Source organism: Alligator sinensis, unplaced genomic scaffold (genome assembly GCF_000455745.1).
Source record: "Alligator sinensis unplaced genomic scaffold, ASM45574v1 scaffold984_1, whole genome shotgun sequence".
Taxonomy (NCBI): Eukaryota; Metazoa; Chordata; order Crocodylia; family Alligatoridae; genus Alligator; species Alligator sinensis.
In genome coordinates, this window is record NW_005842204.1 from 515679 (window position 1) to 540292 (window position 24614).

A 24614-nucleotide genomic window follows, 5' to 3' on the forward strand; every position below is an offset into this window, starting at 1 on the left:
AGCCACGGCTGTCCCCACAGTGCTCCATGTGGGGCCAAGTCCTGGCTGCTCCTGCCCAGAGCAGCCTGGCCCCAGCCCCAGCCCACAACTCCAGTGGGGCTGCTCTTGGTGCAGCTGCAGCCACCTGGGTGCTGCTCCACTTCCCTTGCCTCCAGCAGTGGCTCCTTCTCCTGCCGAGATGCTCAGGGCTAGAAGGAAGCTTCAGCCAAGCGGTTCCTGCCCCAGCATGTGGGGTCCAGCTTCAGCTCCCAGCTGCCTCCCCCTACAACTGCCCCATACCACGCAGGTGGAGTAGCCAGAAGGCAGCCAGGAGCTGGAGCCACAGCTCCATGCTGGGGCAGGAGCAACCAAGCTGTGGCTTCCTCCCTGCCCAGAGCAGTGCAGAAAGGGCAGGTGGAAAAGGATCTACCACTGGAGGCGAGGGGAGTAGAGCAGCACCCACGCGGTTACAGCCATGCTGGGAGCAGGGCCATCAGAAGTTGGGTGCGCTAGCTGGGGCCAGGCCAGCAGCTGTGGGCTGGAGCACTGCAAGGGCAGCCATGGACCACATCAAATCAATTGGCAGGCACCCCCCCCAGGCTGGATCCAATAAGTTGGCAGGCTGGATCCAGTCAGAAGGCCGTATTTTGCCCACCGCTGTACTGAGCACCCATGCTCACTTGTAAAGTATAACGTATCAGAAGACCTCCCAGTGAGCTGGTATTAAAAAAGAAATAAAGAAATAAAGAAATCATATATTATACATGATGGAACTGAATCATCATGCATGCTAAGAATCCATAAAGCAAAAATTATGTATCAGTAACAAAGAAGGAAAAAAAAAATTGTAGATAGTGGCTCTTTTTGCCAGCACTATACACAATTGTGTGCAACCTAGGCAACAAGAATATTTAAAATCCTGAAACACTGACAGCTCACTGAAAGCAAGATTGAAAATTCTGCCACTGGATGCATGCACATGAATTCTGTATTTAAATTCAAAAATAAATATTTAAGTCCTGCATACATATACTAACCTAAAAATCCAGGTTTAAGGCTTCTCTCCATCACCAACATTAATACAGTAGCAAAAACGCTTCAGCAGTTTACCTCTGACCACTGAAGTTTAAAATCAAGCAGGTTTCCAAACATTTATCCAGATCAGCCACCTTTATACAGATCAGCCAAAGTGAAATCTTCTTGGATTGGCCATCATTAACTCACATTTCTTCACACTAAGTATTAACTGACCTACATATATGCATCTTAAGGCACAGCCGATTTGAAAGTAGATCCCGCCCTCCCCCCCGCCACACACACACACACACACACACACACACACACACACACACACACAAAGAGTAGTGTGTGAGCAAATGTTATCAGCTATTCACTGGCATGAATCCTTCAGGGCCAGCTCAATGGAACCTTACATCGTTACTTGTCATTTACCTTCACCCCTGCTCTGTTCAGAGAGATGCACCAGCCTGTGAAATCACTAATATTTAGCCACAAGTATTAAAACATGAGATACTAGACAGTTCATAGGTTGAGGATATCTATGTTAACCTCCTGTAGTGATGATGCCGTCTCAAGTGACTGTAATATTTTAGCTGGAGGACAGTACTGGAGGACAAAACTTCAGGTTTGGCAAACCAAAACTCTAGGATCATTGGGATCATCAGTTAAAAGTGTTCTTAAAAGCAGAAATGTTAAAAAAGAAAGATCAAATCATTTCCGGTCTAAAAAGCCTGGCTGATCCTGGACCTTGTTCATGGCTTGAGAAGCATTTGTGCTCTTGTCATCATGACAACAGACTGAGATTGAGGGGCCTGGAATAATTCCTGGCTATACAAAAGATTTCCTGCAAGACCTTGGTAAATTCATTTAACCTACCTCTGCTTCTGTTTCTCCTCTAAAATGGGGGTAATGCATTCCTACTTCTACAGAAGGTGGGGAGGTCAGTGCTTCTGAGCACAACAGCTATGGAGAACAGATAGGTACATAAACAGAGCTATCATGGATTTCAGGGGGACTCATTAACAAATACTAGTAATGGAAATTGTGGAATTTGCATCAGCCTTTGACATTAGCTATTAAAAGCAAAAAGTATACAAAAAGCCTTTTGCAGGAGGTATAGTTATGCAAGTTAAATGTGTTCAGATTTCTCATGCTGCTTACAAGTTTCCTAGAGAAGTAAATTTTTTTTTTTTTTTTTTTTTTTTTTTTTTTAACAAACATCCCTAAACCAAGTATTTTACATTGGACTAAATGCTGTAGCTGCGCATAGCTGAAGCCACCAAGCTACGCGAGTGAAAAATCAGGGATCTGAGTTTTCCGTTTCCCACGGGGGGAAAAAAAACCCCTACACAGATTTTTCCCTTTTAACTGAGAAAAACACAGATTTTTCATTTTAATGGAGAAACATGCAGATTTTCCACTTTGCAAACAGCTCTCTGGAGGCCAGCAGAGTTCCAGCCTGCAAGAGGCTGGGGGGAGCAGGAGGAGGGTGGTCAGGCAGGGGGACCATGTGCATGTATATGCATGTGGCCAGCAGGCAGCCTGGAAAGCAGCTCCTGCAAGTAAGTCTGGCGGGGGAGGGGGATTGAGGCCCCCCATGGGGAGGGAGGGAGGCAAAGAGGGAGTTGGGCAAGGCTGGGGCTGCTGCCCAGCCAGGCAGTGTGTAGGGCTTGGGGCCCCGGGGCCACATGCAGCTGCAGGGCCCCCAAGCAGGGAGCAGGATGGAGCCATGGGTGGCTCGTACAGGGGGCAGCAGGGATGGGGCTGGCTCACTGCTGCTGCATGCTCAAGTGTGTGCAGGGTGGATGCAGGATGCCCACTGCGGGCTCAGGCTCCCCACCCCGCTGCCCTCCTGCCGAGACCTCCACAGCCCAGCAGGTGGGACCTGGTAGGGAAGCTCCTTGCCACTCCTTGCAGCAGCAGGGGTAGCGGCGCAGTTGTGCCCCTCGCTGCTGCCGGGTGGGCAGAAGGATGGGGAACCTGAGCCCAGTGGGCAGCCCATGTCTGCCCCACCCTCCCCACAGGCTCCACGCCAACAACGCCACCTGCACGGGACGGGGGAGCTGGGCTCCACGCTCTACTCTGCTGTAGCAGCCGCCTCTCGTGGGCAGCAGCCAGGGCTCAGGCGCTGCAGACGCAGGTCCCTGGCCCCATAGCCCTGGCAACTGGGGGCCATGTGTGGGAAGAGTGAGAGGCACCAGCTGGACTGTGGGTGGGGAACGAGGGGTCTGGACCTGCATTGCATCCTGGTGAGCTAAAGGGGTAGGGGGGGCTCTGATTTTCCTTGATAAAACCCCAAAAATCAAATACCAAAATGTATAGGGACTTAGATTTTATTTTATTATACTGACTGAGGCACTGGTAGGCTTCAAAATTGCTTTAAAAAATGGTAAAATTATCAATAAAACATTGTTATCAATTGATACCCAATTTATATACATGCATTTCATTTTAATCATTGATTTGGGGTTTATTAAATAAAATAAAATTTAAAAAAAAATAATCCGGGAATTTGAGTGTGATTTTTAAATCAGAGAATCTGCAATTTTTAAACAGAGAAAACCAGGTTCCTTGCTCTCAGTCAAGTATTTTCCCATTCTTCCTCCTTTTTAAATCAAACGTTTTCCTTCCACACAGCCACCCTAAAATTAGGATAGACTTACAAGCAAGTATTTTGGTCGATGAGGTCAGAACAGCGACATTCCATTTCCTTTGGTCAATTTAACATTGATTGCTAAAAGTACTCTGACCCACTTCAATATTGTCAATGTACTACATATTGAAGCACCAATTAGCCATTCAGCACAGACCCTGCAGAAGGACACTCCATTCCCCCTTCGGGTGACAGCACTGCAACAGCTCATTTATCCCCACTTCAGTGATTTCAGCATGATCTCACAGAGGTTCTATATTTTGAAACTGCAGTCCCTCAAAAGCAGGAAAATAGAAGGCAATTTTTTTTTGTATAAAAAAGTTACTAAGTGCATACCTCATCATCTGCAAAAAGAACTGTGGGCATGCTACAATTCTTCAAGAAAAAAAAGGAAGGGGGGGGAAGGGGGAAAACTTAAGTAGCAGGTCAGGATGTGTACCATCCAGTGGCATGCTGCACTTTATACCCTAGAAGTAGAGCCCAAATATTCTCCCCACCCCTCTTTATCCAGCTTCCATTTTCTATTGTTTTAGTGAGTAAGCAAGCAAGCAATCCAAGGTAAAAAAAAAAAAAAAAAAAAAAAATCAAGTGTAATCATTTTAATTGGGGTGTAAGTTGTAGCCATGTTGGTCTAAGGACTTAGGCAGACAAGGTTATTTGGGTGAATCTGATATCTTATTAGACCAACTTAAATAGTTGGGAAAAAATTCTTTAGCAAGCTTTCGGGTTTAAAAAAAAACCTTTGTTGGGCCGAGGAAGGGCTTCCGAAAGCTTGCTAAAGAATTTTTTCCCCAACTATTTAAGTTGGTCTAATAAGATACCAGATTCACCCAAATAACCTTATCTGCCTATCATTTTAATTAAATGCCTTTGAACCACAGGGAATGGAGTACCAAGAAGGCAAGTGAAGAGCTAAAGAACTAGATGTTCCCTTACCAAATCTAGATTAAGTTTCAAAATAACCACCTCCCACTTTAAAACAAAACCAACACCCTCTTCCCCCACATTTTCCCCTGGCTATTCAACAATTGGGAAGAGAAACTGCAAAATGGGTGGAAACAGACATTGCATTTGTGCTGCCACAATTTTTGTCTTTGTTTTTTATGATGGCACAAATACCCAGCAAATCGATGTCCATACCCTTTCCTGTACCATATGAAAAGAAAAAAATTCAGCAGTGCAACAAAAGGTACTAATAGAATCTGCCGCTTTATTGAAGTAGACATCTATTATCCCTGTGGCACTTTCCACACACAGCCACACCTGTGCCCTGGGTCCAGCTGGGTGGGGGAAAACCCTGTTTTCGCCACCCATTCAGACTCGGGACACAGGTCTGCCTGAGCAGGAAGAGCAGAGCTCACATTATCTTTTGCCCTGCACCAAAGGTGGGACAGAGGCAACATGCATTTCATCTGGTAAAGCAGACCAGCTGTGCCACAATACACTACAGTACAGCTGGCACGCTTCATTCAGCAACATCTATTTCTATACAATGTGACTAACCCTATCACATTCAAAGGTTAATTTTCTGGTGAAGGGACAGCAAGTACAAGGTCAAAACCAGCATTAGTTCTATCAGATAGAAATGTGCTCTTTTTCATTTTTGTTTCTGCCTTAAATAAGCTTAGGATTGGATAAATACAATGTGCATAAAGGAGCCAACTTAAACCTGAAATAAAGGAAACAAAACAAGAACACCCTGTTTGCACAGATAAGAAAGCCAACCAAACTTTAAAAAAAAAAAAAATACTCCAAAAGTATTTTTCTAGCTAGTGAAAGTATGAGACCCACCTATTTGTTAGCAAGGGTTCTCTCTCTTTTTGGGTAGTAAACTCATTTTCTGTACTGGTGTGGCCACAAAAACGCTCTAATCTTAGGACAAGTATTTATAAGCCCTTGCTCAGGGAATGGGACAGCAGCACATCTCTATAGGACTGAATTCAAGTAATCCCTAGTAGAAGAGGCAGATCTTGAAGATGCTAATATTGCCCGCCAGAAGACAAGTTGGTTACAATTTTTAGCATGTGTTGTTTGAACTTATCCCACCGGCAAGATCACTTTGAACTATTAGGCAAGTGCATCATCTTATCGACTTACCTCTGAACTTTTTGGGCGGGTTGTTAAGATCACCTGCATCTGGCTGCACAACACATCGATCATCCACAAGGCTGCAAAGAAATGTGCAAATCAAGTAAGACTTTCTTCTGTAGGAGTGCTAATGACCTGAAATAAAAGCGGGTTGTTAATGATACTTAATCTGGCCAGCCACTTCAATGGAGGACAATCCCCAGATGCTAATTTATGCCAAATCTTTCTAAGTAGCATGCAGCCAGTTCTTTAGTTTTACTGCGAACTATGCTCCTGGAAAGGTGGGACAATAAATAAGTCATTCCTCCTGCTCACTGCATCTTCTTTATGTCCCCCTCTTTAAGGTGTGCACAGAACAGCCCATATTCTAGTTACACTATAGAAGGCCTTAGAAGAAGTGTTGCCTCTTGGACAGATACCATTATTTAAAGGAAAAGAAAACAAACTAACAAAAAAGTCCCCATTAAGGGGCAGCAAACCAGGGCAATTACCGTAAAGGTATCAGACGAAGTGTTACCCTCCCCTCCAAATTAACCAGCGTCCAAAAAAGCCAGAATCTTTGTTACATGAAAATAGGGACAATACTCCCAGGAGAGAGAGCACACGAAAGACATAGATGATGCATCCTTGCTTACCATCAAATCAGTTGTGGTTTTACCTTGAACCCAGATAGCTAACCATGAATAACTGGAAAAAAAAATGGTCAGGTCAGCTCAAAACTGTCTTAAGAGGTTAGTTTGTTTTGAGTAGCCAATGAAGATTGGTAGTATCAAGAGATCAGTATAACCTCCCCTTTTTTTTTTTTAAACCAAAAAAGGGGGGCGAAATGGGATAACTGCACTTGCACGTTTCATTAGAGAATTCCAACTGAGCACACTACCTCCGAGCGCGTTGGTGCGTCCAATCCACAGGACGAAGGAAACGTTTTAAACGTACCGCAGCACACTTCACAACGTGATGCATTTAACATTCCGAACAGCAAAAAAAAGCTGCATTTTTGCCAAGTAACTTTTTTTTCATGAAGAGTAGAAATGGAAACAAGTTGGCAAATATTGGATGGTATCAAGTTAGACTGTTACGGTTCAAACGCAAAGTTTATTGATCTGTCAAAGAGGCCTTCTACGTATGATAACAAAGCACAGTTCCAAGGTCCTAACGATTTGAGGCACCCAGTCACATGCAGAATTATGTGGGAGAGCTTGAGCTCTAGAATATGAGACTTGTTCCTTGCAGAGGCTGATTACATGCAGGGAGTATCCTTGAGACAATTATGGAAAATAATGAAGTGCACTGAAAGTTACATGATGCAGAGATTAAGTAGGCTCCACCGTTCTCTACTTCTAAAATGTTCATGTACAGACATTGAGGGTCTGTTGCTTTCCCCTCTCCTCCTCAACAGATGTTTCCTATTTACCTCATACAGCTGTGCTCCACTAAAATATTTAACACAGGCACATCACAATAGTTTCAGTTGAATAAAGGGCCAGAAAAATAAATGTCACATTAAGTGACAAATGCGGGTTACCTTAAAAGACCTATACCTTTAATCTCGGGGCTATAAATTCAGCTTATGCCAAGATCAAACTGTGAATATGGGGACTTCCTAACTTACCAGGGTAAGTCACAATTATCAAGACAATTTTATCGTGTATAAAACTCAAAAGATGAAGTTGAATCATTCTAGAAAGTTAATCAATAATTAGAATGATCAGAGCACTAAGTTGTATAAAAAGCAAGAGGGAAGTTCTGATTAAGTAGTGAAGAATCATATCACAGGAATATTAAATAGGGACAGTCTTCCATGATAGATTTACTTGGGTAGAATTGCATGAGTATTTGTAACATCATTAGTTGCCCCATCCTTCATTAAACATATGTACAAGCCATTACACATTGTACCATGTAGAGTTGTGATAGCCTTATGTCATAAAGTATAATTACATTGATCCTTTCCTGAGTTGCTTTAATGTTCTTCAGGTCAAAGACTAAATTAACTATGGGACAAAATTAATTTGATTATAAAAGATATTAAAATGCTAATATATTTCATGTTTCACATAGCAAATGGGATTTCTAGCTTAATTCAGGCTTAGAGCATACAGGGTTGTTTGACAGTATAATTATCTTTAAATGTTACCAATGCAATTGAAGAGTGTTTAGGACTGTCGTACAAAGTGTTCTGGGCAAGGATTGAAAAATTATATATCCAGTGTCTACAAGGACCACATCTTCTAGCCAGGGTGAAAATATCTACTCAGCAATGCCAAAGCCACAGCCATTGTATACTGTTCATCATGCATTTGTGTATAATTACAACATCACTTTCTACTTAATTTTTAAATATTATTTGCTGTTAAAAACTTACTTTAATAGCAGGAAGAAAAAAAAAAAAACAAAACCAGTCAAATATGTAATTCAATGATTTTTGCCGGTATTCAGCAAATAGTATTTGGCCAGTTATATAGCTGGTCGAATACTGCAAAGGAGTCATATTTGACGAGTACCTGGAAATTTGTCAAATACATTCGCCAAATACTATTTGACCGACCCTACTTACTATATCCCTCGTTTTAAAATCATACCTTCTTTCCTTTCTGGCAGCATCCCATATTTTCTTCTCTTTCCTATAATAGATCAGGTGCATCTTCAGTGTCTGCTTCCTTTTCCTCCCTCCATTGTGCATTCTCTAAATGTGCGTGTGTGTACTTAATTCTCTCTTCAAGTCCCTCCCAACCCAAAACTTACTCTTACATATGTTTTTCTGTCTTTCAATCCATATCTCAGTCGGATTATTTCAGATACCCACCATCCTCAGACCTTTGCACATAGATTTGAAGCTTAGCCATAACCCTAAATCAGGGGACTAAAACTGACAAGATCATTTGGAGACACTAAACACCACTTGCGACTGGGAAACAGGTTGATGTTAAGAGATTTGCCATACATTATCCCAGTCCCCTGCTCAAGAACTCCATTTTCCATAAGGACTTGCAGAGTATGCAATGAAAAACTAAAAAAAAAAAACCCCACCCACCAAGACCTATCTGCTCCTGGGAAGGAGTGAGAGGATGCATGCATGCATATACATGTGTACACGCATGCATCCCCTCCTAGAAATCCCACCTAGGCTCCTGGCTGCTACTTTACTGTTCACCCAGCTTCCTGCTTGCCATGGCAGTCTCTCCCTGTTTCTCTCCCTCGGGGTCCTGACTGTTTTAGGGGGAAGGGATGTGTTCTGTTACACCGCACCCAGCCTCCACTGCTGGGTCATCCAAACCAGTGAATGGCTCAGTACCAACCTCTGATGTTCTCAGAAATCTCCCCCAAACAAGCAGCAGTGGACTGGAATGAAACATATTCTTGTCACTTATTAAAAGGTTAGATTCTGCTGAACAGGATTACACGCACTTGGGAAAGATCATTTGCCCCAAGTTATTGGCTGCTTAACACCAGCTCTGATGAAGCAGCATGGTTTTTTTCGACTGGTGCTGTCACAACAGAAGGGGACAAAGAGACACCTACAAACCATAAAAATAAAAGTGCACAAGATAACAAGCGAGTGAGGCCTGGCTGCTGCCTTCGCTCTTGGGGCACCGCCAAGAGTAAAAACCTTGGTTGGAGGAGCGTCATGTTCGTATGAGAAACCTGAAGTACTGCAAGACAAGGCAGAACCAGGCATGGGAGTAAATAGTGGTATAAGCATTTCAGCTCAGTGTTTTCCTTCAAAAATTTCTACCCCCGAGTCATCTATGCCGCTTTCCTTACTCCATCAGCAGGTTATGCCAAGGTAACCGTTCCTTCCCAAGAATAAGCCATCTCTCATTCCAAATACCCCTCCTGGCTGAAGTCAGATTCTTTGCCCAATACATATTATAATCATTTATATCAATGCACATCCCCTCCAGCCTCCCAAGTAGTTTCTCTCTCTCTGATCTACTACTCTGGCCAATGTTAAAAAGATATGGCCAAGTACATCACCCTATCCCAGTATTTCTGGGTGCAGCAAAATACCCAGAAAAAAAAAATCAGACTCCAAGTATCTACTTCAGCAGCAAAATATCCCGAGTCTGATTTTTCTGGCCAACTACTTCAAGCTTTGTCAGGTTTCTGCAGAGTCAAAGACATCGTTTACTGCAAGAGAACAGCCACTCTTACCCCAGGGTGCTGATAAATCCATTTGTTGAGCCCTCTGCATATAGAGAACAAATATCTCCGATATGAAGGAAACTCGACATCTTGTCAGTCATCTCTGGCTTTGAGGCCCTAAGTGGGTGGGAGACGATAAGGAGAGGAAAGAGAACAAAAAAAAGTCAGTAATTATCAAGCAAAAAATAAGTTTGAGAAACTATCCAGAAGAATTACTGCCCCATGGACAACTAGACTGAAGTGTAATCCACTATTCAGCCAACTGAAAACTTTTTGACTCTGGAGGTTCATGTATAGAAGTCAGGAAGTTTGAGACAAATTGTCAAGTCTTAAGACTATTTTCCAGCCTATGCTGCATGAAACACTTAGGTAAAGATCTAAGGGCAAAGACAACTTGAGCTCTGTATTACCTCAAAGACTTGGGTGCATTTTACTAGTAATCTGCCACACACGCATTTACTAAAAAAAGAGGCATGTGGGCACATGAACTCGTCTCCCCCACTGAGAAAGCAAAGAGGGGGAAGTAGCAAACTCTCTGGATTTTAGCACAGTTTAAGTGCAAAAGATTTATCTGAAGAAGCCAACTGTGGTACTTCCCGGTCAGACTTATTTCCAAGTCAATAGGTGTCACTGCATTTTGCAAGTACTCATACACCTGTGGATGTGCACCAGAACTATGGGAATTTTAATGAAGATGCACGACATGGTCAGTCTATAGTAGCTTTTGTCAACTCTTTCAGTATTTAGAAGTAACCACCATCTTAGGAGAGATCCAGTATGAAGGAAGACCTTGTAGGAAAAGTTTTTTTTAATGTTTAGTAGCAGGCTTTCTACGCAACCACCTGAAGGTCACACTGGGTTTTTCCTGAAGTCTGAATAAATTAAGTACTTTAAAACATGAAGCTTAAAGTCAAATCCTTGCGAGATCAGGCCCCATAAAAAGCCAAAACAAATGTAATGACATTGAAGAGACAGTCACTTAGTGTTTCCAATTCTCCCAAGCCAAGTGCTGCTATAAGCTTTTATTTTCTTAGAGCCAGAGCTCTCAGACTCATGTAATTATGTCAGACTCAGCTGTCTTTTCAAAACATGAAAGCAAGTTCCTGACCCCCACGGTCACAGAAAAAGAAGTTTCAAAAGACAAACCCTTAAAAAGAAAAAAAAAAAAGGAAGCAAAATCAACCCCCAAATTCAGTTTTTTAAAAGGTCTTTTTCATTTTTAAGCCAGGCTGATGGTTTCTGGTGGTACCCAAGTCAGTTTTATGTGGGGTCATTCCTGAGCCAGCAATCCATGTAGTTGACTTCAGAAGGTAATAACACAGCTTGGATTTATGTGCCCTGGAGGCTGGTGCCTGTGCTCTGTATGCAGGCATGCGAAATGGAGCCTTGCCAGTGTTAAGTTGCTTAGGACTGGGCCCTTGGTTTTAAGGACATGCAATGCAAATGCTTTCAACCTGTCCCCACCTCCAACATCACATAAATGTTACTGTAACGCAGTCCTACATTGGGAGAGAAAATTAAATAGCAAGAAATTATACTTATTACAGCGCACAGCCCTGACATTGTGAGTGGGATAAACATCCCCATTTCATTGAACATTAACTTGTTTACTGCAAGAACAGGGATCAAGCTTGTGCAGCAAGGTTTGGGCTCAGCAAGGACAGAATTAGGAACATTTTGGAGAGATTTAAGTAACCGCTATTTAAAAATATATAGCAGAGATGCTATATCACATTTTTACCCTAAACCTAGCAACACGCTCAGACCTTGAAGTTGCAAGTATTTCCGCAATTTAAATCCAAATCAAGCAGAGAGAATGTTAGAGACCAAGTAGCATAATCAGTTTCAGCGCCTCAGAAACTGACCGGGTTGCGCATCTGGCCTCCAATTCTTTCCGCAACACCGATTCACACACAGCCCGTTCTCTCGATAAACACGTGGCTTCATGTTTTTAGTCTCTGCATTTTCTGGCAAATGCCTTTATAGAGTCGCTGCATTAGTCTTGGTTGAAATATCATTCCCATTTCCTGACTGCACACTTTAGCTGTTCAGGAGTTTAGAGAAAACTGAGCTAAATATGGATTTAGGCTCCTGACTCAAGCTGGTGAGATTTAAAAACTTCAAGCTTTAGTGTACTGCAGTTGAGATTTCGTCAAGTATAAAAAAAAGCCAAGTCTAGCGAGTCCAAATACAGTATAATAAATTAACCAATAGTGTTTATTTTCTAGCTTGGGTATACATATCCTTTTAGAATTACAGGATGTGAAATATCCTCCAACAGCAGCGCACTGGCAACTATCTAGAGGGACGAGGCCTGTGGTATCGTCTTACTTTAAAAGACGACAGATGCTCACCATTGCTGTACTCTGGAGAATGTGCAGGTCAAAGTTATTGACTTCTTGGCACAGCATCCAGAAGATGAAAAAGTAAAATCCCAAAAGCCCAGCTCAAAGCCAGGCTTAATGTTAGGACACCAACTTGCAAACCTCTCTCTATCCTACTTATTCTAGTCTAGAAACAATTTTCTTGTGTTTTACTAGGCACGGGAAGCCTAAGACACATGCCAATTGGCACATGTTACAATATTTTAACAGTTAACATAAGCCCTTGCACAGACCCCCAACACAGTTATTATTAAAGATGAAAGGTTCCTTATTTTAAAGGAACCTCTGTCCCTAATAAATTAGGGAAAGGTAGCTAAAACCCCAGAGACAGTCCCATTTTTATGAACTGGAGCTTTACCATACATCCCCTCAAGGACTTCACAAACTGTGGCTTCAATATAGGATCAAATCCTACTTCCGTTCATTTCAGCGGTGCAGGACAAGGCCATGGTTATCGCTGTGGACAGAAGACCAAATACTTGAAGCAGATGCAACAGAACACTGTCAACCTATATTAAAACTTCCTCACTACTGACATCCATCCACATGGATGTTTATTCCTAAACACTCGTTCCACAATTTCTTCAACTGAACAGCGGTCATAGCCACGCTCATGCTGGACTGACAGGTGGAGTAATGGACAAAATGACCTTGCAGGCTTTCCCATATCCAAGATTTAGTAACGAGAACAAAAATTCCCCACACCAGATTAGTTTGTTTGCAATGGTTTGGCTTGTCCCCTGAAAAAGCTACTTCCACACACACAAAAAAATTCTACTGATCAATTAGACATTTAAAAATTAAACAAGGTTGGAAGTTATCCGCAGCTGGCAAATGAAGCTTTTTCCACCTTTCATTGAGAGGTACACAACTATACCTGAACTCCTTAGATTTTGGACTGGTCAAATGCAAAAAAACCTGAAGCTTCCTATACACTGGTCATTTTGTTTTTGTATTTAAAAACTGTGCTTCTACTGGGAAGAAAGCAGGAAGGAAAGGTTGCTGGTATGTGCAACCTGGGGGACTCGAGACCCTTTAAACCAAGGACCATTGGTTTTTCAGAAGCCATAAGCAGCTTACTTCTCTCTCCTGCCAGACAGGTAGGGCTTTAGGGATCTTAGACCGGGCACCAGGCCACACAGACCAAGAGAAGGCTCAACAGCAAGTCAGAAAGTCCCGTGTCCAGGAGCAGTGACAGAGCCCATCTTAGCCATTGGGACAGTGAAGCTGTATATTAGAAGTCGTTAAGGCATATTACTAAAACATGTCTGAAGGGACAGGAATATCCTTGCACTTGCAATGGTAGTCAGTTTTAGCAGTAAAAAGGGTAATCACTTTTTAGCTGAAAAAGCAATTAAGCTGTGGTATGTAAATATAACAATTGTTTAGCAATTTGTTTGTTTTAGATATGCAAGTGCCAAGAGTAATCAATTAATGCCACACAAGAAGGGAAAAGAAAGAATAAGAAACCCAGTAAAATTTTTCCTGCCCTTAAGCTGAATCAGACTTGCAACAGTGATTTCACAGAGTCACAAGACTCTGGTTAAGATCACAAAGGATATAAATTCTTTCAATAACTTCATGTTACAGCTAAGTCTCCAGGTCTTGGATCACAGGTTCCTATGAGTATTTAACGTGAAGATTAAAATCAAAAAGCTTTTTTCCGGGTGAAATCACTAGTTACCAGTAGAGAAATGCAACCCTGTCATACTAGCAGTCACACAATTGTAATACATGACTGTAAAAAGCGCTAAAAGAGGCGTCAACATGACCAGGAAGGGTGGGAAATCCTACTTCCTCTGAACCCACTTTAGCAGGCTTAACTCAAACAAGGGCAATTTGTGCAGCACTGACCCCAGATGTCCAAAGATCCCTTTTCTTTTATTGCTAAGGTTACAAAATTTAAAGCGAGAGCTAAAACTTATGCTTGTTTTGAAATGAAGGAAAAGGTTTTAAAAACTTACCAAGAGCAGGATGCATAGATAATGCAGGAGTATTATATGGAAGTCTTTATACACCCCCCCCCCACACCCCCATTAAAAACTGAAAACAAGCGTCAAAGATTTTTAAGCAGGTTTATCATCATTTTTATTACTGTTATTAGTATTAACTAATCATTTTTACATCTAAACTTTGGAGCTAAAAATCAGGCAATGTCTCTAAGGAGGTTTTTATCTGCAATGCTTGAGTTCATTGGGCCAGACCCAAGGGTTTTGGGGGCTCCCCTTCTCTGTGTGAGAAGCTATCCTAAAACAAAACAAATGCAATTACCCGTTTCAGCTCCATGAGAACCACAAACCACCAGTTTGCAGGTCATTTTGCAAATCTATAGCATCATTGTTTTAAGGTACTGGACGCGAAAATGCCAGCCCTAACAAAATCCCGACAGTGAATTAGTCTGAACAGAACTTTCTGTTCTCATGGAAGTTCAGCAGCCTGCCCCTCCCCTACCCCCTATAGCGAGTAGGTGAGCAAATACCAGTCCATAACACAAGAGAAGCCAAGTGTGCTCTACTCCAAACAGTGTGAACGTTAAGGGACTGATCTTTGGTCTGTCAAAAAAATAAATAAATAAATAAATAAATAAATAAATAAATGTACAGGGCTCTTGACAGGAGCAAGAATACTTGCAATTATTTATCTAAACTTTTATGAGCTGAGAGAGATAAAACGCTTTCAAATGCTTAAGGAAATGTAAGCTTGCATCATTGTACACAAGGTCTCACTACAGCTGGGCTGCATACACAAAGGTAAGGAAAGGAGCCATGCCTACTATAAAAAATTATAATTATAAAAGGGAAGTCCAATAAGTTCGCAAGATTTGAGACATCTACTTTTCCCAATTTTTGCTCCGGCTTCTAAGGCCTAATTCTGTGCTGGAAGTTTACTCTCCTTTTAAGAATATACCATATTTTTGGGCAGCTTTGAATTCTCACCTTGCCAGGGAGTTTGCAATGCTGTGGTTTCCCTGTCCTTTTTGCATGGAGTAGTGTGTTGTAATACATCCCCTCATGTCTTTCACAGGTATGCTTTGTCTCATGTTTCCCTAGCGTGGGACTTTAATACTTTAACCTATGACTACAGAATCCTATTTGTAAAATAAATTAGAGGAAATAAGCGACCCTGGTGATGGTTTGATTTCCAACAATTGGAGAAACGAGCTCTAACCTTTGTCAGAGACAGCTCTAATGATATTTGTTTAGAGCTAAAAAGCTCCTTGCTATGCCTTGTATTCTCATGATCCATTCACTTCACTATTATGATCCTTTCAATGTGCATTATTGCCCAATTAGCTAGAAAATGGCAATTTTATATTCATCACTGTAGATATTGGGGAAGCACTTCACAGAGCAGTTAACCAATCTAAGTGGCGAAGAAGATGCTCAAGTATATAAAATGCATCCTAACCTGTACTTAACTGCTTAGATATTAAGCCAGCAAAACTAGAACCTGTGGGACCTAGAATTTACATAGAAGAAATGTGGAAAGCAAGAGATAGGGAGGGGGAAACATTTGTAGGAAAAGGAGGAAGACAAAAAAAAAGGAAATACTCTACAGCATCTCAACATGCTGGAGAGGTTTACGATCTGGTTATAGCATTCAAGTGTTACTTGTTGTATTATTCTTTGCATGGAAATTATTCAGAAGTAGATAAATGCTGAAGTGTTTGCCTTAGTTTCTAAGAGAGGAAAAGCTGCATTTCCATTTGGGAAAACAAAGGCAACATGACAGACTGCTGTAGCACTAAATCTCAGCCTGCACCCTAAGAGCACCCTGTCAGCCAACAGGTGTACAGTTTTACTGTAGCAATGCAATAGCTCTGACCAAGCAAGCACTCACAGGGGCAGAGTTTCAGAGGTATATAGGTATCTAGCGGACATCAACCTTGATGGATTTGAGACCAGACCTTTACAAGCAGAATGGTAAAAAGGCATTTAGGTGCCTAACTGCCATGGATATCAATAGGCATTTCTCATCTTTATTCTGAGAGGGTTGCTGTCCCAAACACCGAGGGAAAGAGATTAAATACCGAGTGGAATTAGGCTTAGAGGCAGCCAAAAAACGGAGAGGAATTAAATTAAAACTTGACTGACACTTAGGTATTTTGCAGGGAGGTGGGCGAGGGAGGTTTTCTGAACTCAAAACTTCTTCCTTGCCAAAAGCTCCAAACTTAACTTTAGCAAAAATGTATCTGATAATATGTTAAGAAAACACTACTTCCACATGCATGTTCTGAGCAGAAAGGCTAAATGGGCAAAGCTCAGAGTAACACAGTATAAGCAGAGAGCTCTTGACTATCAGGATCACTGTCACAAGCCTAGTCATCCCATCCTTGGTCAGCTCCTGTTCTTTGACTCAGAGAACCTGAAGTCCATGATATTATCATGTTTTGCATTCAGAGAAGTGCTAGTATGACTATTCTTATTATGTGGAAAGTCAGACATGCCACCCTAAGGAGTCAGGACCTATACTTGTAATCTTACAAATGCTTTCAAAGAACAGGGGCAGGGACTCGAGAGTTGTCAGCCTGACAGAGCTTTGTGCTGCCAGCTCTAGAGACATACTGATAGATTTGAATGTTTACAAGTCAAAAAAAAAAAAAAAGGTGTATAATCTCTCTCTACAGGGTGTGATTATTATCTACCAAATGATCTTTTCTTCCGCCTACTCTAACCTTCTACATCCAGGAGCCTGCTATCTGGAGATGTACTGCCATTCGGTAAGGCAGAATGTTACAAAGCAGCAGTGCACAAAGTAATCTTAGGGAAAAGTTAATTTCCTTCTTACTATTTGTATTACAGGAGAGTTTGCTAAAAAGGACCTGCAGTCAATAGGCAAGAGAAAGGATCTGAAGGGACACAGAAGGCACAGAGCAATCGTGCGACTTGGTCAAGGTCACCCAGTAGGTTAGTGGCAGAGCCAAGACTAGAACCCAGGTGTTCTGATGCCCCATATCCAAGACCTCATTTCCACTCCTCTCTACATTAAAAAGAAAACTTGCGTACTTACTCTGTATGGGGGTGGGGAAAAAAAAAAAAAAAAAAAAACACAGAAAATTGTCATTCAACATCTTGGTTTCACTCTGTTCATGAAAGAGGAACATAAATTCACACCGTGAGATGATAGGCATTTTTCAGGGCCCAAACTGGGGAAATTCAGATATGTTCTATTCAGGGAGCTTGCCACAAAGCAAGTGATCCGATTCTCAGTTTTACTAAGGGCATCACACACATGCTAAAGCGATCAGAAAGTATAATAGATGCCCTTTAAAGAGGAGAGCAATGAAGACTGTTAGTGAGCTCGCTGACCTGAACCGCAACAACCTGCTAACACTGGTGATGAGCAAACTCTTTCCTTCGACAACAACAAATAAAATCTGTATGCTTTCTTGGTTTGCTCAGCCTGGTTGTAAAAGTAAAGCGTTTTCAACAGCAACGTGGATTATTTGATATTATTCTCATAGAAAGCCAAGCTCGCAAGTCATGGCAGAGTAACAGCATTAACTTGAAGTTACATTTTGACAAGGTTATAGCTTGGATATAAATTGTGACTCTAAGAAATGCAACTAGCAGGCCTTAGTAACAGGTGCCATCGATGGAAAGCTGAAGAAAATGAATCCATTAAAAAAGGGACAGCCTTAAGTTTAAAATCATTTTTAAAGTTCAGGGCCAAGTATGACTTGACAGCATCTCTAATTCCATTAAAAGTAAGAAGCACTTATTAAAGCTGATAAGCGCTAGCATTTTAACACTGAATGCAGAGAGCAGCTTAGATGCCAGCCTAGAGAAGAGACCACTACAAGTGCAGTATCTTCGGGAGTATTTTAAAATATTAGAGGGAAGGAGAGAGGAGGGAAGTACAGAAGGACGTGCCAAGAGAACCAAACGCATGGGCAAAGACAGCAACCACTTCATAAGAGATCCCGGAGCTTGGCTGAAGGAGAAAGTTGAGCACAAAGTGGGATGGTTTCTAACCTGCCCTTCTCTACATAGCCATACATCTAGGGCAGCAGTTCCCAAACTCTAACAGATTGCGCACCACCAATTTAAAACAATACAACCTTAAGTATCACCAGCAAATCTGTCATATAATTATAATAAATCTGTTAACGCATGCCACTGACAGGCTGTCTATGTACCAGTGGTGATACCCATACCACCCATTAGGAACTGCTAACCTAGGACTTCAGAGATCAGGCACTGCCCCACTGCCATTCCTCAAATCCAGAGGCCATTTACTCCCTTAGGCAGTACAAGCTGTCGAACAAAAGCAATAGCCACTACATTTACAACAACTATTCAAATTAAACCACGGTCCTTCTACTAAAATTAATCGCAGTAACTTGAATCAAGGTGATGGGAAGATATCTGCCCCCACATTGCTTGCTTAATACTTTCACATTTCTCATCTCCTAGTCTTCCCCATCCTGCTCCCCATTTCTCCTTTCCCCATTAGAGCACCTCACTGTGGAGTCTCTGGTCTCCATGGCAGAGATCTGGCCTTGCCGGATGGCTCTAGTTGGCATGGGGTCCCCTCCAGTGATGCTCTGGACTCCTTTCTCCTGCTAGCAGCTCTTCGGTCTTCTCTCCTCTTCCAGGTGCAGTAGCCTCTAACAAAAAGACTTAATTTACTGCTTCTTTGTAGCTGCAACTGCAGGCATCCAGGTTGGGCTGTGGGAAACAGCCGTAGAGGAGGAGCCACTACCATCACCTGTCTGGAACGCGATGAACACCACCAGTGGCCAGCAAACCTACTTCAAGAATGGCTGGTCTAAAAATAGCTATACCAATTGGTCTCATTTACGGATGCTAGTTCCTATTCCCGTTTCGACCCGTACGTGCCGTTCTCCCATTGGACAAAAGTCATTTTCTAGAATGAGAGTTTGAGCCTGAGCAAAAGTTCAGAATGCTTCACCAACTTAGCCTGCAAAGAGCATTAGCAACAGTACCTACTTAACCTTTCCTGTCTGAACACTTATTTCAAATCAAAGCAAGTAGGTTGCTATTAACTCTTTAGACCACAAATCACTAGCCTGCTCTAGAGGCTTAGGCCCCAAGCCTTGTGATCAGAGCTACCCAGCTTTGAGTTCAAAGGGAGTTTGAAAAGATTGATCTGAACTGATTCCACTGCAGGGGAGGGGAGGGGGAAACAGGGCTGCTGTCATCAGAACCGCCTGAAACGCAGGTTTCTGTCAAGCCGTGGATGGGACGTTTCCGGATCCCCAGACCTGCATGCCACACTTGTATTTTACAAGACTCACTGTTGCATCCCTTGCAGAAACAGTGACAAATAAAAGATGAGGCATAATCTTGTGCCAATGGCCATTTTTGAGCTCAGAGGCATTCCTCTACAGCAGGGGTTTTCAGACTCAAGGCAACCCCCCACCCCCCCACTTTGTGAATTGAGCAGCACCCCACTTTAAAAACCTACAGTTATTACCTCCTAGCAGAGGGGTCTGAAAGTCAGGGTGTGTGGGAAACAGCTAGGCAGGGAGAGCCGAAGCCTGCTCATCTCTTCACCCTTCCTTTGGCCCCTTCAAAGAATCTCACAGCACCCCATGGTACCTTGGCACCCTGGCTGAGAATCACTTGTCTACCTGAATATATGGGGGGGATGGGAAGTAAAATCACTTTCTTCTCGCTCCCAGCATCTCACAAGTCTAAACAGAAAAAAAGAGGAGAGAGAGAAAGAATTGTTTTGGACTCATCACCTGGATGCAGCACCCAAGGAGACAGTATTGAGTTATTGCAGAAGAAGCAGCAGCACACAATCCCGGCTGCTTCTTCACTTTGGCCCTGTAGCTTCTCAGAGCAGCTTACTCTCCTTTGATGCTTTCTTCCCTAAAAAATGCTCCGAGAGCTATAAACACTTAACTTCCTGCAATGCTTTTCTCCAACGTGGCGGCATACTGGGCTGTAGTTGCTGAGAGCTGTACGCCAGATAACTAGAACCACAGTTTCAAGCCCATTTTCTATCATGCACTCCTCTCACACAAGAGAAAACCTGCTCAGTTTTGCAGAGACATTGTCTCCATTTAGTGATGCTCTGCAGGGAAATGTAATTCTGCTCCAACTTTGGATGACTTAAACCAAAACCACAGATATGAATATGAAACTTTTGAGTCACAATCCAGAGCTGAATTTTGCAGATTCATTCCAGCTCTAATTACAGCACCTGTATTTGTTTCTGTTGTCTTCCTTTTTTTCTGTGCGTGTTTGGGCTTCCAGTAGCCTGGCAACCTTGGAGAGGCAGCAGAACAAGCACGGCACCAGCAGAAGACACGGGTACACACTTTCCCACACTGTTCTGGGCCCTCATCATCCTCAGTGCCAAGACTACGAACCAGGTGAACGAGGGCCAACCTTTTTGGCAGACGCCACAAATTGGCGCCGCGTTCTCCCCACTTTGATCTCTACCTCCTCCGCCATCTACTGCTCTGCTTTCTGCTCCCAGCCCGATCTGTTACTCTGCTTTCTGCTTCCTTCCCTGTACTCCCTACCCCATCTACCGCTCTACTTTCCGCTTCCTACGCTGCCTGCCACCGTGTTGCTTGCTCTATCCCCGATCTGCAGCATACCACACAGACTGCCCATCCCAGTTGTGGCATGCATGCCCTCAGTCCCCTAGCTCCCATTATAACTATTGGGAGCACCCACGTACATACATACATACATACATACATACCCACCCACCCACATACTGTTAACTTACACTGCAACACAAGCAGCTTGGAAAGACTGCTTGAGGAGTTGGTCCTGCACTCTTTACCTCCACGTCCTCTGGTCAGTATTACACACCACAACAGACCCAACTTCTGCCTAACAGATCAGTAAAAACAAAGGAGTTTGCCATCTCCTTTCAGCAGCCAGAGAAGCCAGGCTGCTGCTCTCAGGGATGGTCTTTACAACAATGCGCACGTGCAAGTGCGACTCTAATCTGGTTTCTCATAAATCTTCTTTGCAAAATGTTCAGAATTAACAGCACGCCCATTTAAAAGAAAAAAAAAAATGATGGGAATGTAGCATTTTATGTAACATTCATCAGCACCGTTGCTTTCTACTTATAAGCCCTTCTGCTCTCCATAAGCTGCTTTCCCTCACTCTCACCCACATACCCATTACTAAGAAACAGCCGCTAGCACATCTAATATACAAGCCCCAGCGTCACTCCATCTCACGTAGGATCTCCAGATCCCTTCTGCCCTCAGAAGCATAACCCCTACCAGGACATACCTGTGAACGCTTTCCATCCCACACAACTGCAGCATGCTTTGCCAACAAATACATCTACTCTACCTCAGGACATGGGAGAGAATCGTGGGAAAAAAGCAGCATAGATAACTCTGGCAGCACTCTCCACGTTTTTTTGCCCACAGACCATAACTACAATTCATAACACAGCCTATTCTACTTGCTGATCTCAATGCACCATTGCCATTGAATAGGGTTTGTCCAAGGACAGTACGACCTTGCCAAACAGATGCCTGGCTCCAGCATTAGTTCTTGAAGAAGCAAACTGACAAGGTGTTAATTATTTCTGAGCTCTCTTCCCCACCCTCTCCTGACCGTATGTAAGAGTAGCTGGTTATTGAAAGAAAAAAAAAAAAAAAGCCATTTCCCACACTTTGGCTCCTCCCTCACGTTTCAAAGGCAAACTGAAGCTAATCACACTGTTTTGTTGACTTCCTCCTGAGTACCAGCATAAAAGGGGTCCAAATAGCTCCATATTTCAAGAGTTAACGACTGCTGCACTGCCAGCAGATGGAAAACACTTTCATGTAAACAGGCCAGGTCTAATGTCAGCGGTGGAATGGCAGATTGAAGAGAAAAAACAAACTGGATTATTCACCCAATAAAGACCATGTCAGAAGGTCAGATTCCCAGGTGGGCCCTATTTGATGGCTGCTTTGAAAAAACAAAGAAGCAGTTCTTAAACTTCATCCAGCACCCCCCCACCAACTCAGTCTGTCCTTTGCTGCTTGGCATATGCCAAAGTTACCCTCATACAGAACCCCTGCCCACACCGCCGCTTTCCACTGACCGACTCGCTCCGCTCACATCTCCTTTGACAACAAGCGAAGCTCAGAGAAATATGCCCCGTGTGTCATATCAGATCTCCTGAAGGCAGCGCTCGCAGCTATTGTCAGTATTGGACAGGCAGCTGGTGTGAGGCCACTGGCACTTCACCGTAAGCACGCAGCACTGTTACCCACTGAGCGCACAGGAACAGCGTCCTTGATGACCATTTACTCTGACCACCCCTCGAGATGAGTTTCAAGCAAAGCAGTGCTTAAAACAAAACAATGGACGATGCCCATTTCATCATCCACAGAAGTGCATTTCTTTTGTCCTAGGCAGGTTAAATCTCAAAGGATGCATCTTGCACCCCTTGCACTCTGGACTTAGCAAGAAAACAAGAAGGGTGCAGAATTAAGGGCTTTGAGCCATAGGCTTCTGGGGAAGGCATGCCATGCACACACCTGTTGAGAGAAAATTTATGTGCTGCCTTATCAAAAACAATAAGGGCATGTCTTGACCACCCCCAGACCGTGGCAGTATAGTCCTCCAGTGAGGGGCCAGAAGCATTCCAGTAAGCCAAGAGACACAGCAATTACTGCAAAGGCCCAGGACCCCTAATAGTGGCCACAGTGTATTCCCCCCCCAGGTAAGACGCATGGAGCAGGCAGGTTGTGAGCACAGTCCAGGCACAACAGATATGCCCAGGGTTGGAAGAAGACAGGGGATATCGAACAGCCCTGAGCAAAGCCTTCATTTCTCCAAAATTCACATCTCAACATGTCCATTTACAAATGAAAAGCAGACTCCCTGTGCCCCAGCAGGGAGATTTTAGGGAAGTTTGTCACATCTGGAGTCCACAGGCCGTTGTCTTTCTGATTTGCTACTTTGTCCTACAGCACAACCCACTGCACATACCCAGGCTGTGGGACTGGATGGCAAAATTATTTGATGCAGCCATGAGAACGGTGCGTCTGTGTCAGGGGGCCAGGCCTAACCCTGTACTGTTCCACTAAACTGGCTGTTACATACTTAGTACTATACAGGAAAGTCCCCCCCCCCCTACTTCCTCCTAGGAGACCACAAGCTGTTGCATTACACCAGATGTAATATCTCCACATGTTCAGAGGAACGACAGGACGGGACTTAAACAAGCAACCAAATCCAAAAATGTCCAAAGCAGCTAGCAAATAATTAGGCTTTTATCAACAGGATGCAAAACAGCAGAGAGTTGCGAAGCACTGGATTTCTTCCCCGACCCCCTCCCTGCCCTCCTTAAGTCTAGTTATTGTAGTCCAGGAAACCACTAAATATTTAGTACTTGTGGGTGGATATTTTTGAGGGTCGTGGTTACAACTGCCCAGCATTTGACCATTTAAAGAATATGATCGTCTATAGCCAAGTTCTCCAATAGCATTCACGTGTGTTTACATAATACAAAACATCCCTATAACTCCGTGTCAAGCATAAAAAAAAAAAGCTATAAAAAGTTAGTTCTAACACATTCCCCCTAAACCATCGTGGCAGAGGCGCAGGCCTCACCCAAATCCGAGTCCCTTCAAGCTTAAGATGGTCTGAAAAAAGAAATCTCATGTACTTGGGTTGTTTTCTGAAGGCAGGGCGGGGGAGAAACAGCCGAGTTGAGACGGATGTAGCTTGCACGTTTTCATCCAGAACCACTTGACTTCAGGCAGCATTTTTTGTTTCCCCCCACCCAATCAACTAAAACGGTTTTCCCGTATATAAACGCAGTGATTTATTGGGCTGAGAAAGGGACTGCTGGATCTCCCCCAAGCTCGGCTCCTGCCTCCGCCGCAGATCCCGTCTGCCCAGGACACGGCACGTCTCTCGCCCGGGCTCCGGATCCGTGGACGGGGACTCGCAAGAATCCAACATCTCTGCCCGGGAAGCAAGTTCAGCTCACATAAACAAGCGACTTCCTCACACTCCTCCGCTCACGCCAGCAGCCGCGCGTCCCCGGTACACGCACCCCGTGTCATCCCACTCCTGCTTTTCCTTCCGTGTCCCCACATGTAGCCCTCGACACCCCTCGTCCTGCCAGGAGGAGCCGGACGCTTCAGCCCACGGCCGCCCGCCCGTCTCCTGCCCTCGGGCCTAGCCCACCAGCCCAAGTCCGCGCGCCCACCTGCGCAGCCCGCACCTGCAGCCCAGCCCAGCCCAGCCCGAGCAGCCAGGGCCCCAGCCCCCCACTGCAGCAGGGCAGCTGGACCAGCACCAGGAAGGAGAAGGACCAGGGGCAGCGGGCTGTGCCCAAAGCATCCCCCGGGGAGCATTCCCCGCCACCGGGAGGATGCCCGTCCTACCTGC

General features: G+C 43.7%; 1 protein-coding gene across 2 annotated transcripts in view; it reads right to left on the minus strand.

Moving 5' to 3' along the window:
- Window positions 1-24196, minus strand: part of ITPR1 (inositol 1,4,5-trisphosphate receptor type 1) — a 219650-nt gene extending 195454 nt beyond the window's left edge. The window contains exons 1-3 of one of the 2 annotated variants that reach the window (XM_025207692.1): window positions 23884-24196; window positions 9896-10003; window positions 5750-5820 (exon numbers count right to left, since the gene is read on the minus strand). In XM_025207692.1, the coding sequence (XP_025063477.1) occupies window positions 5750-5820; window positions 9896-9987 (163 nt within the window). In that variant the 5' untranslated portion in view covers window positions 9988-10003; window positions 23884-24196. The remainder of the gene's footprint in view (window positions 1-5749; window positions 5821-9895; window positions 10004-23883) is intronic. The other variant, XM_014521334.2, reaches the window with a different exon arrangement.
- Between the last annotated feature and the right edge of the window lie 418 nt (window positions 24197-24614).